This window comes from Phocoena sinus, chromosome 1 (assembly GCF_008692025.1).
Source record: "Phocoena sinus isolate mPhoSin1 chromosome 1, mPhoSin1.pri, whole genome shotgun sequence".
NCBI lineage: Eukaryota > Metazoa > Chordata > Mammalia > Artiodactyla > Phocoenidae > Phocoena > Phocoena sinus.
Genome location: NC_045763.1, coordinates 77,548,366 through 77,566,915, shown reverse-complemented (window position 1 = coordinate 77,566,915; position 18,550 = coordinate 77,548,366). Strand labels below are relative to the sequence as shown.

At 36.9% G+C, this 18,550-nt stretch overlaps 1 protein-coding gene across 2 annotated transcripts in view; it reads right to left on the bottom strand.

Annotated features, from left to right (window-relative positions):
• Positions 1-270: 270 nt before the first annotated feature.
• HS2ST1 (heparan sulfate 2-O-sulfotransferase 1) overlaps positions 271-18,550 on the bottom strand; it is a 191,478-nt gene continuing 173,198 nt past the window's right edge. Inside the window, exons 4-7 of one of the 2 annotated variants that reach the window (XM_032605745.1) lie at positions 17,720-17,858; positions 5,181-5,278; positions 2,830-2,987; positions 271-1,580 (exon numbers count right to left, since the gene is read on the bottom strand). In XM_032605745.1, the coding sequence (XP_032461636.1) occupies positions 1,354-1,580; positions 2,830-2,987; positions 5,181-5,278; positions 17,720-17,858 (622 nt within the window). In that variant the 3' untranslated portion in view covers positions 271-1,353. Of the gene's footprint in view, positions 1,584-2,829; positions 2,988-5,180; positions 5,279-17,719; positions 17,859-18,550 lie in introns of both variants that reach the window. The other variant, XM_032605735.1, reaches the window with a different exon arrangement.

The following is an 18,550-nucleotide window of genomic DNA, read 5'->3' as shown; positions in this document are numbered from 1 at the left end:
TGAGGTAGGTAGGACAGGTATTATCATCCTCACTGCAGGATGAGGAAACTGAGGCAGAGAGCGATTAAGTGACTTGCCCAAGATCACACAGCTGGTAAGTGGCAGAGCCAGGACAAGAAATCAAGTTTTCTGACTCCTCATCCAGTACTCTTTCCACTATAACTACTGCCCCCAATTATGAATAATGTACTGTGTATCAAAATTGAAAGGTTATTGAAGTTCACTGCAGTGATGTCTTAACAGTAAAGTTAAATGAAAAATACAAGAACAGTAGGTCTGATGGTTTTACTTGACATAATAAAATTGGTGCAAAACCACTTTTTGTCTAATTACTTATAATCTTTTGGTCCAAATACATAAAATATGCAATATTTACAGCATTTTCCTTTTTTTTTTGTAAATGCAATGCTTTAAAACACATTATAAAGCACCTTAGTAAAAATAGTCTACAAGTAAAAGTACAGAAGAAGTAGGAAAATCCTACCCATACCACAGCTCACTAAATGGAGTTATAATATGGACTCACCAATACCTCAGTTTACACCTTTACAAATAACCCATGGAGAAACAAATACTAAACTTATTTTTTTGATATTAATGTGTGGAAGCCTTAACCAAAACTTCAGGCAATGTCAACATTCTTTGAAGTGTTTCCCCAATCTTAGATACTGGGGAGACAGGAATGAGAAATACTGCTTTGATTCTTTTTACAGTATTAATAATGGTTTAAATTGATTTTTAACACTAATCATCATTTTTTTTAAGAAAATTAAGATGACCTACATAAATATGGGCAGTTCCAACTACAGCAGATACAGTCTTAGCAAACGTGATCAAACATTTCAGTAAATTTCATGGGACGTGATTCACAGAAACAAAGTACACATCGCCAAACAGTTAATAACACTATCCAGTAGAGGTGTATAACCCAAACCTCCAGGTGAAGGTGGAAGTAGCAAATGGATTCATCTTCATTCATGGTTAGTTGAAAAAAATGCTTTATCAGAAAGAGAGTATCAGAACTTTTTCTGAAATTGTATTTCATTATTTGGCCTTCAATTAGACCTGCTATGTGTTTATTTTCGGTGATGTGTAGGTTTTGTTCAGGCAGGAGGTTATAACTCCCACCAAAATTTAACCAGAAAAAAAAAAAAAAAAGGCTGAAACTTAAACTTCCTAGACCACTGACATGTCAGCCAGAATCTACTTCCTTGACGTCACTGTCTGTATCCTAACTCAGTTCAATACAAATTATCTTACACACCCATCAGCAATCCAAGTTGTGGAGCTGAGAACTAAGGTGAAGACAGGGTCAAAGTTGTAGTTCAAGAATCTAACTGCCACACCTTGTACTCAGTTCGATTTAGGGTAAATCTTTTCATAGAAAAAGTTCTGTGCAAGGATGTAGAGGTCTCCATCTTTTTCTCGTACAGCATGGGCTCTGATGAATTGGAACTGCTCTAGTGCAAACTCATAGAACTCATTCTCCATTTTCCAAATGTCAGATTGCTGTAGTTTTGCAATGGTTTGTTTAGTAGGGAGTTTCTTCTCTGTGGTTTTCCTAAGATGAGATTTCTTTCCTACTTACAAAGGAAAAAGAGAAAAGGTAAATAAATTCTGAGAACACACAAAAGATCAATGCCTGTTTATTTGAAGAGATGGTTTAAGTTAGTATGACACATGGAAGAGCATAATTGTTTTGTCTTAATATCATTCAGGCAAAAACAGTGCCCTAATCATACTAGAATTGTGATTTATTCCTTTGTAATGCAAATCCTTACCCTTGTTAAAGACTTAATGAGATGTCAAATAATAAAAGTAAGAATCGTGGACTTCCCTGGTGGCGCAGCGGTTGGGAATCCGCCTGCCAATGGAGGGGACACGGGTTTGAGCCCTGGTCCGGGAAGATCCCACATGCTGCAGAGCAACTAAGCCCATGCTCCACAATTACTGAAGCCCGCGCATCTAGAGCCCGTGCTCCGCAACAAGAGAAGCCACTGCAATGAGAAGCCCGCGCACCACAACGAAGAGCAGCCACCGCTCGCTGCAACTAGAGAAAGCCCGCGCACAGCAACGAACACCCAATGCAGCCATAAATAAATAAATTTATTTAAAAAAAAAGTAAGAATGGCCAGTTGGTAAAGTGTAGGCTGTCACCTTACATGCTGTATTCTCAAATGCTTGGTGCTCTGACTAGTTTGTTTTCAGAGACATGATAAAATACCTATTTTCAAACTTAGTGCTGATTTCTCATAAACTATTCTCTATACCTATGTGTTAAAAGGTAGGGCACATGCATACTCCAGGAAAAGAGTTCCTCTGATTGTATCTTACCAAAGAACAGAAAAAAAAAAAAAAAAATCAGAATTAGATTGGACCAGCACGGTCACTTTCAGATATGTAATACTGTCACAGCTGCTGAAGCATTCTTTTAGGAGCACTGTGACATAGCACAGGATCATTACCAATGTGACTCAGTCTCTCCATCCTACCCCTACCTAAATAGCACTAGACACGTCTAAAGGGTGGAATGTATGGCTGGCATTACTGAATACCACACATTTCTAAGCCTGGCCCTGTAGTTTGTATCTTTCCACTATACCTACAATGCCTTTTAATTATAATCTCGTGCATGTTTATTCATTAAACAAACATTTAATGAATACCATCTGTGTGCCATGTACTGTTTTTGTATTGAAAATGGTGAGTAGAAACAGACAACGTACCTGCCTTTCTGGAGTTTTATTCAACAAACTTCAAATCACACATATTTTGCAAGTGGCAAACAAAGTTAAGGACAGCTTGAAAAAGAAACCCATCCTTATATACCTGTACGATAGAGCTCTGTAGCACCCCTGAAGAACCGGGGCAAAGCTGCCTCCAATAACATGATAAAATCTTCAAGCTCTTCAGTAACTCCCACCAGAAAGTACTCATTAACTAGGTTATATTTGGCTTGATCCATAGCCCACCTGCTTCCTACATTCCTAAAACCAAAAAAAAAGGAGTAAAAAAATTAATTGTGAAATCTGCTAAATACTTATGATGCCTTTGACACTGTATATTATGGAAAAAACAGATAAACACATGTCCATCCAAAGCCTTAATGCCCTTTTATTAATGTCCTTTGGGAGGTACACCTGTTTCTAATTTCCTTTGCCTCTGCCCCCAGTTTCTGCTCAACTACGCAGGGCTAACTCAGATTTTAGTAGAGGACACTTAATTTGAACAGTTAAGAAATGTGTATACATATCCTCCCATCTGATTTAGTATGAGTGCATTTAATTTTTGTTAACTACAGTTGTCCCTTGAACAACATGGGTTTGACCTGCACAAATATCTTTCAATAGTAGGTACTACAGCACTACATGGACCGTGGTTGGTTGAATCTGCAGATCGAAGGAACCATGGATACAAAGGACCAACTATAAATTATACTGGGATTAACCCCCGCCTTGTTCCAGGGTCAACTGTACTCTAAACTTCGTTCATTTTAAGAGCTCTCTAGGAAGGTCTAAGCAATTTTGTGTAGCGATTATCTTCATTTAATTTATGAGTTTAGGTTTTTCTGATATTTCTTAAAAACAGAAATAGGATAAGAAATGGCTCTGCTAAGAATCTTTTTATTTTTCACGTTTTTAGCTAATGGCTGTGAATAGAGGTTTGGCCCTAAGTAAACTATGCCTTTGGGTTATTTTTAGCACTGACATTCCCTAACCCTGATGCCAAGCTCTGCCTTTAAGCAGTGTGATATTGAGCTGACGACTTCGCCTTTCTGAGCTTGTTTTCTCAGCCATTAAAAAGCTGGCGTGGGTGGTGGGAAGCTGGGGAAGCAAACGAGTTGATTTCTCAGGTGCCTCCCAGTTCTATGAATCGAGGAGACATACTGAAGAAGTGTGATTAAAATCTCCTCGGTAATGCCCAATGGAGAGATATACTCTCTATTGCTCTAAGGTAGGGGTGGCAACCTTTCCTCTAAAGAGCCAGAGAGTAAAGCCGGAGATGGGTCTGCAGGTCATATGGTCTCGGTCACTTGGTTACTTAACCCTGCTCTTGCAGTGTGAAAACAGCTACAGACACTAAGTAAATAAATAGATGTGGTTGTCTTCCAATAAAACTGTTTATAAAAACAGGTGATGGGCCAAATTTGGTGTCCGGGTTGTAATCTACTGATCCCTGTTGTAAGGAAATGATTAAAAATTGAGAAGACATTCTTTCTAAGCTTCCAATTCTTACATTATTACAGTTGACCTTTGAACAACACGAGTGTTTAGGGGTGCCAACCAGACCCGATCCCCCATTCCCCACTTGAAAATCTGCATATAACTTTACAGTCAGCCCGCCACATCCCCAGCTCCACATCCGAGGATTCAGCCAACCACAGATCATGTAGTACTGTAATACATCTTTATTTTAAAACATCTGCATTTCAGTGGACCCGCGAAGTTCAAACCTGTGCTGTTCAAAGGGTCAATTGTATTCTGCGTTGATACAATCTATTGAGTAGGGCCTTAAGGTTCTCAGTAATCTAATACTATATCTCAAATAATGATGGAAAGAACAGAAGGCATTCCTTATATCGCTCATGGTTTTAAGGAAGCTACTAACTTTGAATGTGTTCCTGTTTTTTTCTACTTTTCCTGTTAAAATGATTGATTGGAACAAATACATACCATTATTTTTTTAAACTGAAAACTCAGCACATTCTGAGGAAATAAACTCTATTAAAGATAAAATATCTTTATTTTACCTTGGCTTCTCTCAAAGTTAAATCAGTTTAACAGTAAATCCAGGTGAATAATTTACCCACTAAGCCTCTTCTTGATCTAAAATGGATGGCTCAAACAATAAGCTTAGGAGAAAATGAGGTTTATGAAAGGACCCCTGACCGCTAATTAAGACCACTGCTAGAACATAGCAAGACACATAACACCAAAAACAAAAAAAAATTAAAAACCAGCATCTGAGAAATCACTGCAAGCATGTTTTACATGAAGAATCTTTTTAATGCACTTAAAGGTAACTAAAAACTAGGTATTACTTAATTACATGTTATTTTTGGTCTGGTCTTTCACGAACTTCCTTACACCTAGTCCTTGACTAACACACTCACCCTTGTGAAATACAGATTATAGAGATAATAAATAGATTACTGATTGAAGCTAGCTTTATCTCCCTACCAGCATTCCGAGCTGTGGCCACAGAAGAATGGGATTTGAAGCCAGAGCTTCTCTGGAGCACAGTCTGAGCCGCCCTCAGCTACACATTCATCAAAGGTCTGGAAAAAAGACAAAGCAGCACATGTGAGCCATAAACCCGAGCCTCACCTACCAAGTATCTTAATGTGGTAAGTTATTAAATAAATGGCAGTGGATGGGACGAGTAGTGAATTAAAGTGATAGGTTACAAAAACATACTTGAGATACTGAGCAAAGTCAAACATGGGTTGTTCTCACATCGTTGTTTTATACCAGTGTTTATAAGAATTCTTTTACTATATGAATGGAACATCCCCCAGATAACAACTTATCCTTGAAATTAAGTATTGGTTTATGTTGAATTTATGTATTTATATTTTCTATCCCCTTACCGAAGTAAATTAAATAAAAACAAGGTTAAAGATACTCTTTGTGAAACAATTATTTGAAAAGAATATAAAGTAGGACTACACTTAAGTCTTTTCCCCTTCTCTCATTAAAACAAACAAAAAAATCATTGTACAAAGCAAAAGTGACCCTGGATACTTATGACTTGCATGCCCTCCCCTCCAAATGCATCTGACTAAATTAATTAAAAGGGCAGGAGACTCACAGGTTATGGATCTAAAATTAAATCAACTTCACTTTCTTTAGTACTTACTGTCTGTCACAGGCATTTTTACAGTAGGCGTTATCTATTTGAAATGATATTAAGATGCCAGAGAACAAACTTAAGAGCTCAGGCTGTTGGAGTAGACATCTATAAATACCACCTGTTATTTCTGAGAAGAGAGGGTATGTAAAAGTAGAAAGAGAACGCATACAGAGTCCAGACTCCTGAGTTTCTAGAACCAGGTGTGACCTTATCTTGAATAAGTCTTTATGGCCTCCAAACCTCACTTTCTAATCTATAAAATTAGATAAATTCAAAGGTCCCTTTCAACCAAAAATCTAGTAAGAATAGGACCCCAAACCCTTAGATCTGACTATGGCTAGAGGTATAGTGGAATAATTATCTTTATTCTGGCAACATTTAAGAGGCAACAGCAAACTAACTGATTTGCCCATTTCTTTTACAGATGACCTTCACCATGATATAGGAAAAAGATTTATGACTTGGGTTTGAATCTTGAACCCAGAAAAACTTAAGTTCTGTGTTAATTTCCTCATATGAAAAAGGAGGACATAATCTTACTTTGAGGAAGAAATAAAATCATAGATCTAAAAGAATCTACCACAAAGAGTGGTTCACTGTAGGCACTCAATAAATGGGATGTGTCTACGTCTGTCTTTCTCTCCCCACCTCTCCTCCCTAATAGTCAAATACAATGTTCTGTTGGTTCTTGTTCTCCTTGACGTCCACAGCGTTGTCTACTTCTTTGAACACTCCCCTTTTTGGCTTTTTGTTGGTTCTCTGTACCTTTCTGAATGTACCATCACTATCTTCTTTTAAGGCATGTTTTGGTCCTTCTACCAAGTATGGAAACTCAGCTGTCTTCTCTTTACCCACTCCCTTCCTTAGCTTATTCACACTTCCTTGGCTTCATTTATAATTTCTAGGCAAAAGACTTCCAAATTTGTACCCCCAGATCCATCACCTCTTACTTATCTTCTGATACCTAGTATGCCTTTAGATTTGAATTTCCAGTATTACCTCATATTCAATATTTCTGGCAATAGGATGACATTGCCCCTTGTAATTCAGACTCAAGATCTCAGCACATTTCTTTATTTTTCCTCTCCCTCACTTAACATCCTTGAGGTAATGTCCTTCCAATGCATCTTTTTTTTTTTCCCCAATCTTCCATCAGGATCTTACCATGTCATGTCTCCATTCTTACAATCACTTCCTAATTGGGCTCCCTTCCCTCCCTTCCTTCAATCTGCTCTTAGACTACCAGATTAGTCTAAGTAGTCACTTCTAACATCCTCTACTCAGAAAACTTCAATAGCTTCCAATATCTTTTTAAAAAGAGAAATACAAACTCTTTATCCTGGTTTTAAAGAATGCTTCATAATCTGACCTCAGTGTGCAAGTCTAGCCTTATCTCCATGTATAACTTCCATCTTTACCAGATTAACCTGTTTTACAGTTTCTCAAGCATGTCATATGTACCTGCAAATCCATATATTTTGCTGATGACATTTTCTTCCTCTGAAAGTGCTTCCCTCCACCAATCTAGTTTACATGAAGACTATCTTTCCAATGACTACTCTGGCCTAAAGTCACTCATTTTTTTTAAACTCATATAAATGAATTAAATACTGCCTTGTAATAGCCAGCTCTTAGGATCCAAGTATGTTATTTATATATACATCTTTATTTAAAGAACTTGCTCCATGTACTTTGGAAAAAAAGTTGTATTATGTTCTCTCCTGAACTATAGAAAATACTTATTGGAGGGATCATGCAGTATAGTATGCATTTGTGTCCTCCACAGCATACAATATCTTGCTATACCAACTGTTTGCACAATCATCGTGTCCTCCATAGCATACAATACATTGTTATACCAAATGTTTGCATAAGCAATATTTGTAAATGGCTGGAAAGACTGCACTTTGGAGATTTTGCATGAGCATTAAAGGTACGATTCTAGTTGAGATGAAGACAGGGGCGGTAAAATTTTTTCATGAAGCATTTTGACAGTTCCTTAGAGTTCTGTCAAATTCTCTTAGGATTTCTCCCCCACCCCCCAATATACACACACACACACACACACATCCATATCAAGCTATCTATTTTTTTAAGTGAAAACATCTCAGTTTACACTTAACACTCAATCAACCCCATTTCAATGGCCATTACAGTATGTCTGAAATTTACTAGATGGTCTGATTTAGATTTGCTGGTCTAAGTCACTTTCCAAACAGTGGTTTTACTATCATTTATGCCACCTTGCAGCTCATAAAAAGAAAACAACCTATGTATCTATCTCTACCGTATCTCAGGTTCCAATAAACCCAGTGGTGATGTATCAGAAGGTTTCTGATTTCACGCCTAATTTGTTTCAAACAAATTTATGATTTATGATTTGTTTCAAACAAAACCTAAATCACAGTACAGTGCTCCTGAAGTTCAGAAGAGCTGCTCGGCTCCATTATACCTTCATCTGAATAGAGTATCAGATGAAAAAGAAACGAATTACTAAGGTGATTGTGAGTGAACTCATAAACTGTACCACCGCTGTGTGTGTGTATGTGTGCGTGTAAGATTCAAAGACATTAAAAAGATTTTGCTTAAATGTGTTGGGTTGGCCGAAAGGTTTGTTCGTTTTTTTCCGTAAGATGGCTCGAGTAGTGCTTAGTTGTCTTTAACTTCATTCGAAACCATTTTGTTAAATTGTATTGTGACAGCTGTCGTATCAGCGTGCATTTTTAAAAGACATCAAAATTGGTGATTTTTTTGTGTGGTCATTTTAATATTGAAGATGGAAGAAAAAAGCAACATTTTCGGCATATTATGCTTTATTATTTCAAGAAAGGTAAAAACGCAACTGAAACACAAAAAAAGATTTGTGCAGTGTATGGAGAAGGTGCTGTGACTGATCGAATGTGTCCAAAGTGGTTCGCGAAGTTTCATGCTGGAGATTTCTCGCTGGACAGTGCTCCACGGTCAGGTAGACCAGTTGAAGTTGATAGTGATCAAATCGAGACATTAATTGAGAACAATCAAGGTTATACCACGTGGGAGATAGCCGACATACTCAAAATATCCAAATCAAGCGCTGAAAATCATTTGCACCAGCTTGGTTATGTGAATCGCTTTGATGTGAGGGTTCCACATAAGTTAAGCGAAAAAAACCTTGACTATATTTCCTCATGCTATTCGGTACTTAAACGTAACGAAAATGTTCTGTTTTTAAAACAAATTGTGGTGGGCGATGAAAAGTGAATACTGTACAATAATATGGAACGGAAGAGTTCGTGGGGCAAGTGAAATGAACCACCACCAACCTCACCAAAGGCCGGTCTTCATCCAAAGAAGGTGATGTGTATATGGTGCGACGGAAGGGAGTCCTTTATTATGAGCTCCTTTCGGAACACCAAACAATTAATTCCAACAAGTACTGCTCTCAATTAGACCAACTGAAAGCAGCGCTCGACGAAAAGCGTCTGGAATTAGTCAACAGAAGACACATAATCTTCCATCAGAATACCGCAAGGCCACATGTTTCTTTGATGACCAGGCAAAAAACTGTTACAGCTTGGCTGGGAAGTTCTGATTCATCCACCATATTCACCACACATTGCACCTTTGGATTCCCATTTATTCCGGTCTTTACAAAATTCTCTTAATGCAAAAAAGTTCAATTCCCTGGAAGACTGTAAAAGGCACCTAGAACGGTTCTTTAAAAAGTTTTGGGAAGATGGAATTATGAAGTTGCCTGAAAAATGGCAGAAGGTAGTGGAACAAAATGGTGAATACGTTGTTCAATAAAGTTCTCAGTGAAAATGAAAAATGTGTCTAATATTTTTACTTAAAAACCAAAGGAACTTTTTGGCCAATCCAATAAGAAAATAGGACAGTGAAAGAGGCTGCAGCATTAAAAGTTTCCATAGAGTCACTATACGGAAAATTTTGGAAATTTAAATATCCACTATTGGAATTAAAACTGGTTAATGAATGAGCATGTAGGATGGCTATTTTGACCCAAGTTCTCCGGTTAGCCAACTCCTTCTTCCTGTGTTCTAAAATACTAAAAGTATTTTAGTATTTCAAACAAAATCTGTAGATAATCTTCAAGTTTATTTTTGGCCAGCAGTTTAAAATCTGCTAGCCTACTCTGGCAGTATAAGAGTTACCACCAAAATCCATTCTTCCCTTCTTCCACAGTCATAGAGTTTAGCCTCTCTTGCAGTTAGGTATGGCCATATGACTAAGTTCTTGCCAGGAGACTGGGGGCAGAAGTGATGTGAGCAAGTTCTGGGTCACTTGGTTAAAAGGAAATTGGTGGGCCTCTAACTTCCCTCCTTCCCATGAGCTGGAAGGCAGATGTTGTGGTGACCCAAATTAAACCAAGCACATAAGGGCAAGCCCCTGAAGGGTAGCAGAGTAACAATATGGCAGGAACCCAGCTCCCTGAATGACTGTGTGCAGCAAAGCTGCTCTAAAATCCTGGGCCCCTTACCTTTAGGCTTTTATGTATGACAGAAAAAATCTACCTAAGCATTTTAATTTCTTTGTTTCAGAAGCATCTACCCTAATTCACCTACCAAACATTTTATTAGATAATATAAAAGTGGAAAAATAGTTTGGGTTTTGCCTCCTTTGTAGTTCCTTCTTATCATTTGGCAAAGGTGTTTCACTCCTATCAACTTAAAAGAAACAACCCAAAGACAGGCCATAGCAAGGAAGATGTAAAGAAAAAAAAAAAAAACAAATACAAATAATCAAAAATTGGCGAACATACATGATTGTGCTAGATCTTAATGTAAAACAGAAATTCTCCTTTTTCTATCTTTTTTAAAATTTTTTTCATACTTTATTTTTAATTTTATTTATTTATTATTATTTTTGGCTGCATTGGGTCTTTGTTGCTGCACGCGGGCCTTCTCTAGTTGCAGCAAGCGGGGGCTACTCTTCATTGCGGTGGGCGGGCTTCTCTCATCGCGGTGCCTTCTCTTGTTGCAGAGCACAGGATCTAGGCGCAAGGGCTTCAGTAGTTGTGGCACACGGGCTCAGAAGTTGTGGCACACGGGCTCAGTAGTTGTGGCTCACGGGCTCTAGAGCGCAGGCTCAGCAGTTGTGGTGCACGGGCTTAGCTGCTCCGCAGCATCCTTCCTGGACCAGGGCTCAAACCCGTGTTCCCTGCATTGGCAGGCAGATTCTTAACCACTGTGCCACCAGGGAAGTCCCTCCTTTTTCTTTATAAATATGTGATGCATAAAGTAAACCAAGCATTTCCTAGTGAGTGAAATCAAGTTAACGAAACTCAATACCATCTTGACCACATACAGCTCAATGAATCAATCCACTGGCGTCTTAATCAAGATGAACTTCTCCACTGACTCCAACAGTGACATCAGCCCTTGGGCTTCTCTACTCACAGCACAGAGGACGATTGTCAATCAAATGCTGCCCACCAGAACTTTCCCACTCATTTGCTAACTTCTATTCACGTTCTCCTAAACATTCTGACCACATTTCAGAAATAGAATTTTCTATAAATAAATGTTTTACTCTTATAAAATTTCTTCTTAAAATAAAAAGCAAAAACAAAACTCAGTTCAGTACACCAGAGAAACAAAAAGTTATGATCAGCTTTTTCACTTAAACACCATCTATGCTTAGAAAGAGCAATTCTTTGTGAACTACATACAAATGTTTTTAAAAGCAGGAAATATCAAAAAATCCTTTAGACTATTTAGATTATTAGTTTAAATATTTAATTCCTAGAATTGTAGGTTAAAATAAACAAAATTTGATGCTTGATAGTGATGGCAATTATATTTACATTCAAACCCTTTTCTACAAATGACCTTGCTTCATATTTTATACAGAAAACTGAAGCTGAGCGTGAGCTCCCTTGATTCCTGCTTAGATAAAAGCTTATCTGCAGCCCCTACTGCCTTTATCTGTAAAAAAGTATTTCCTCCTATCTTTAAATACCCTTTCTCACTCCCTTCTGAGACCCTGCTTCACCAATTTTTCTCCAGTTTTGCCATCATAACCCCTTGCTCTCTTCAGGTATATTAATATGCCCAAGTATCTGTCACCTTTAGTAAAACATTTCTCATGTTTTTTGCTCCCTTCAAAGCCAAACTTCTATCTCAAGAGTAGTCTTTCCTCTCAGTCTTAACTTCTCACGGTTACTCCTCAACCCTTTGGATTCCACATAAACACCTTCTCTGACCTCCCCATTGACAAGTCTAAGGGAAAGTTTTAAATTCTCAATTCACTAACCTCTTCGTGATTGAAATGATTTTTCCATGCATTTCAAGGACTCGCCAGGTTTGTCTTCTGATTCTCCAACCTCAGTCTTCTTGGTGTGCTTCCCTCCCTTTGCCTACTCCTTAAATGTTGTCATTCCCGAGAGCTACATATTTGCACCCCCTTTTCTTCTTCTTCCTTTTTCGTTTGGTCCTCTCTTCATACCCTATATGTCTCCCTTGAAGTGCAATTTCATTCAATATCTTGTTTCAACTCCCACCTAATGCTGATGACTCCCAAATCTATGATTAAGTTCAGATTTATTTCTTGAGACACAAATACATTTCTAGTGGATATTTCCATCTGCTTATACATGACTAAAAATAATGTCCAATTTGAACTCATCATCTCTTTCTTCAACTTCATTACAACGGACTTTTCTTTCCATTTCCTCTCTTTTGGTGAAAGGAACCACATATATAGTAGTTTGATCAGAAGCCTGGGAAGATGACAGGTCAAGGCTGACTCTGGATTGTACCTTTTACTGAGATAGAGAAACTGGTCTACAACAAAGAGTTATCAAACCTTTAAATATGAACTGCAAAGATATTATATTGCTTTCCTGTGGTGCTTTTTTTTTTTTTTTCTTTTTAAGTACGCGGGCCTCTCACCATTGTGGCCTCTCCCGCTGCGGAGCACAGGCTCCGGACGCGCAGGCTCAGCAGCCATGGCCCACGGGCCCAGCCGCTCCGCGGCATGTGGGATCCTCCCGGACCGGGGCACGAACCCGTGTCCCCTGCATCGGGCAGGCGGACTCTCAACCACTGCACCTCCAGGGAAGCTCTCCTGTGGTGCCTTGTACATATAAAACACTTTCTAAGCAAACAGTAATAAGTTCTCAAATGCTTTTGTGTAAAATACATGTTCAATAAGCAAACCACAGTCAGGGGATTATGAATTGCTAAGGACTACGGAAGCAGTATTTTGTAAGCCAGTAGTAGGATCAGGTAGTGGCTAAGTATGGAATTCTTCTAACCTCATTAATATCTTTTATAAACTAATACATATTTTTAGGTATAATATTCTGAATTCATTATAATTCCTACAGCTGTCAATAAGTCTAGTTAATTTAGAGTAAGAAATACGAAAAGCAAATTGGGGTAGGAATTGTGATCTCTGAGATCAATGAGTACTTCTTAAGCAAAAACTGATTCTCCTTTAGATTGTTATTTACAGCATGTAACTATACACTCTTTCCATAAGTATAACCCCCTTGGTGTTCTGCTAATAAAACAATAATTAATAAAAATGATTAATAATCTATAGGACAGTATGAAACTGAAATATTCATAAGATAAATATTTACATATTTAGAAAATGTGAGTGATGAGAATTATAGGTGTAGTTATTTGGAAGCTGTAAGAAGGCCTATGCTGAAAGAAGGCCTGAGAGACAAACTATTCAAACTTGGGTATTTGGTTAATGTTTTCTCAAAATGAACAAAGTGGGTCTGCCACTTGAAAGAAAACAACTGATAGTCCTAGTAGTCCAGCGGTTCTCAACTGGCGCTGTTTTGACCCCCAGGTGACATCTGGCAATGTTTGGAGACCTTCCTCGTTCTCACACCTGGAGGGTGTAGGGGAGATGCTACTAGGTAGAGGTCAGAGATGCTGCTAAATGTCCTACAATGTATAAGGCAGCCCTCACAACAAGAAATTCTCTGGCCAAAAGCAACAATAGTGTCAAGGTGGAGAAATCCTGTGGGTGCCAGTGATAAAAGCTAAGTTTTCAAACTAAAAATATAAAAATTTAAATTTATTTTGACTTCATCTGTCACCATAAGCCTGACAGTTTCCCAATACTTAAAGACTTTTCTGATGAGATAAGTGGTGACATTAACGAATGTGAATTTTTGATATTGTATAATAAAATTTGCCAACACTTGGAAGATCCACATAACTCAGTCAACTAATGTGTTCCAAATGACCAATGCATGAGGTTAAAAAATTATGCTTGATTAAAACATCCATTCAAAGTATAAAATATATCAGTGGATTTTAATGCAGCAGAACATAAAAGGCTAACTGCTATGGTTTCAGATTCCACACTTCAATAACTTTAAGAAACTACTACTAGTTAAGTTTTAGTGTAATATTAAAGAAGAATTTCCACAATTTTCTGAAAAGGCTATTAAAATACTGCCTTTTCTAGTTACATATCTGTGTAAAGCTGAATTTTCTTCATACACTTCACCAAAAGAATGTATTAAATAGACTGATTCAGCAGCAGATATGAAAATCCAGCTGTCTATATTAGATTAAATCAGGTGTTTAAAAAATTTGCAAAAATGTAAAATGCCACTATTTATACCTTTTCTGAAAATGGTTATTTGCATTAAAATATATTATTTATGTTACCATATTATGGTCTCCTACTGTTACTATTAAATTAGTTACTATGTTAAAAGTTTCTCAGTCAATTGGCAAATTTACTGATATTGGTAAATATGAACAGAAATAGATATAACCCACATAGATAAAAGCTCCTTGGCGGTCCTCAATAAAAAGAGTAAAAGGAGTTCTGAGACTAAAAAGTTTGAGAACCACTGATTTATATATTGTAGTTATTGAATGCTGATGTTTGGATTACTAAATACCCCTATTTTCCAGGTATTGGGACAGAGATTAAATTATGCAAAACTCTAGGTATAAAGTTTGAAAAACAGAGTATTTGAAATCTCCCAAATAAAACAAATCGTATGTTCCTTACAAGATCAACTGAAAGCTATCACAGGCATACACATATGACTAAAATGGCTTTGAAATTATTGACAGTGTAACCAGAAATTGGAAATGAAGCCATTGCAAGGTATTTCCAGCCTTAGCCTTTGCCATCATAGCCACTTTTTAATCCCCGTTATCTTCAAATACCCTGCCATCTTCCAAAGTGCTATATGCCACGAAGTCTTACCAACTTTACAGATATGAGTTTATTAAAGAAAACTCTTGCCAGTTAAAGATATTAAGGAATTATCTGCAATATAACAACTTTATTTAATTCATTAGGTGCCAGAATGTTGCCAACATTTATGTCATGAGAAACAAACCAAATTATTAAAAATGTGTGTTTCAATATGTTTCAAGACTGAAAAAGTCTATTTTGCCTATCACAAAACAAAGTAATTCTTTACTTTGATAAAACATTTGAAGATGGCCCTGTCCCCGTGAGAATTAAGGTAATACAATAGTATTTTGCTGATGTTACTAATATTACATCTAAATAAACAGGTGTATTAATATGTATTTTATAATGACATAAAAAAAACAAACCAAGACCTATCATCATTAGGGTGAAGAATGGTTAAATCTCCAGGCTGGAGAGGGCATACCTACCTAAAGCTTTCAAAGATGAAAGGGAGACTACGTTAAAATATCTGCCTAGGTTTTTCTGTGAGCATTGAATACACAACTTTGGAACATCTCTCACACAAAAATATCGAGTGACATGTTGCTTTCCATCCCTCCTTTTTCAAGGGTATAGAGAGGTTAAGACTGTGAGCTCTGGAATTGGAGTGCTTGGGTTTAAATTCCTGCACCACCATTTACTACTGGTAGTATAACACTGGGCAAGGTACTTAACCTTTCTGTGCCCCAGTTTCCTTATCTGTAAAATGGACATAACAACAGCAACTATCCCATAAAATTGTTGTACAGGCCACCTGAATATGTGACTTAAAACAGAGCTTGATAATATGTGACTTAAAACAGAGCTTGATAAACAAGAAACACTCAATAGATGTGAGTGTTAACTCACATATGAGTTAACACTTAAATGTGACTTATAACAGAGCTTGATAAACAAGAAACACTCAATATAATATAATATGTGACTTAAAACAGAGCTTGATAAACAAGAAACACTCAATAGATGTGAGCTATTATTGTTGTTATATTAAGTATTATTGTTACCTAATTCCCTAAACTACATAGGATAGCAACCACAAAACCACGGTATCCAGGGCTGACGTGACATGACAGACGTAGGAACATACGTGACTGTGAATCTTTTCCTTACCAACACTAACATTCCTTTAGTTGAAGGAGGGAGATGGATACTAACAATTACTGAGTAAGAGCTAGTATAAATTATAGGGCTAAAATTAAAAAAGAAAGTAGTTAGCATTGAAGTGAATTTAGAAATAACTAACAATAAATTTTAAAGTACTAGGTCACAAAAGGGTCATATTACAGATTTTACAAAATTTTACAGACTCTCCATAATAATATAATTATATATTTTTTTTCTAGAAGATTATATAATACTAAGAGATGAGTGGACGCTGAAAAAAAAGGGTACTGTTTGGATCAATACCTTCTGTCTAAAGCCTTGAGACTAAGGAAAGAAATAGCAATTTCTAGAAAACATAAACAGGTAAATAAAACAAAAGAACCATTGCCTTCTCATGTGACAGAGGGCACATCCAACTTAGAAAAAAATTAATTGTTGGGTGTTAATTACTATAATACAGCAAGTATCTAGCATCACCATTACACAACACTTTAGGTTTAAAAGGTGCAGAATTCCCTCACTGAGCCATTTGCTGAACGCTTACAGATGAACTAGGCACCGTACTCGTACTAGATATGGAGGAGACAAAGGTGAAGGAAATACAGCGCCTGCTTCAGGACGTTCACAGCCTTTTGGAGAAGACATATATGTAAACAAATAATTCAAGTACCACAAAATAAATATTTAAAAAATAGCGATTTGAATGGAGTGCTCTGGGAACTTTGAAAGGGACACGGCTCACTGCCAGAAAAGACTTTATGAAAGAGGTAACATTTGAGCTGGATCTTAAAGGTGAACAAAGAGTTTTCAGATTGAAGGAGAGACATTGTAAACATAGGGAACAACACGTGTGCAAAAAGTATGAAGTAATAAGTCTGGAGGACGGTGACATTTCAGGTAAGGCACCCAGTGATGCACTGGGTGCCTGAGGCGAAAATGAGGCAGGAGAAGGAGGTCTCAGGCTATGTCAGACTGCGTCTCCTGTGCCTTGGGCAATCCTGTGAGCAATGAGGTCCCCGTAAAGGTATTCCACCAGAAAACTGACACAGTTTGGTTTCTTAGAAAAACAAGTCTGGGGCTACTCTGGAGGACGCACTTAAATAGAAGACAACTCAAATCTGAACCTGCTAAGTAAGAACCCTGTTAAGCTATTATTCTCATCTTGCCTGAAAAAATAAGCTGCTTTAACAAAATAGTGTTCCTAAACAGATGATCAAAAATCAACGTAAACTGCCATCATCAAGATTAAGAGAACCAAACTTTGTACACAAATATATCATATTAATGAATTATTATAGTGATCTCATAGAAAATTATTAATAGGGCTATAATAAAACAAATATTCAGCTCCAGAACACAAGTCAAATATTTTTTAAAAGGACAAAATATTATATATACTCCAAAATATCAACTACAAAGTAGTTTTATTTTTACTTCTTCATACTTTTGGGTTCTCTTGAAATTTTCCACAATAAGCAAGGAATACATTTATAATCATTAATAAATTTTAAAAGCATTCACTGTTTATTGCATTTCATAAACAATTATCTTTATAAAAATTCTAAAACTAAAATATTACCTTTTTGTCCCCTTGTTTTCGTCTTCTTAACCCTGGTCTATAATCATCTCCAAATCTCAGAAAGTAATAGTAAGAAACTAGCCTCTCAATAGGATCCCTTATGACATTAATGTAAATTGGCTTCTTCTTCATACCAAATCTGAAATAGAGAAAAATTTAAAAGGTGAAATCAACCCTTTCATTCTGTTTGGGGTGTCCTGAAATTGAAGTTTGAGGTATTAATTCTATATGGAAAAAAACATGAGTTAATTAAATAAAATACAGTATGTGGAGATTGGAAAATATTTTAGGATTATACTACAATAAAGTAAATAAGAAATAAGAATTTTAAAATTACAGCTGAAGATAAAGGAGAGAAGGGAAAATTGAGTGACAAATAATTTTAAATTTTACTAGCAAGAATTACATAAAACATTTCAATTTCACATAGCAATGATTTCTCACTTCTGACCCACCAAACTAGATAAACATTGTCAATGGATATAGCAGAAGTCCACACAAGCGCGATCATTTGAGCCTAACGTCTGTGACGCTAATTCTAAAGACAAGATAGAAGTGAAAAACATTAAGTCTTCAGCATTATTTCCTTAGGGAATGATAGAGAGTTGGAGGAACACAGAAGGAGTATATTTTAGCCACCCTTGCAGATCCTAGAATTGTCTAGCTGATTCCTGTTCTAATATCCTCACTTATCCCAGCCTTAAACCTTAGTGTTATCCTGACTCTCCTTTATTCTTCTTTAGCACGGTTACCAAGTCCTTCTGATTTTTTCTTTTGTAGGCTTTCTCAGAGATTTGACCTGTCTTCCTCACTTCCTTTCTTGTCACAATT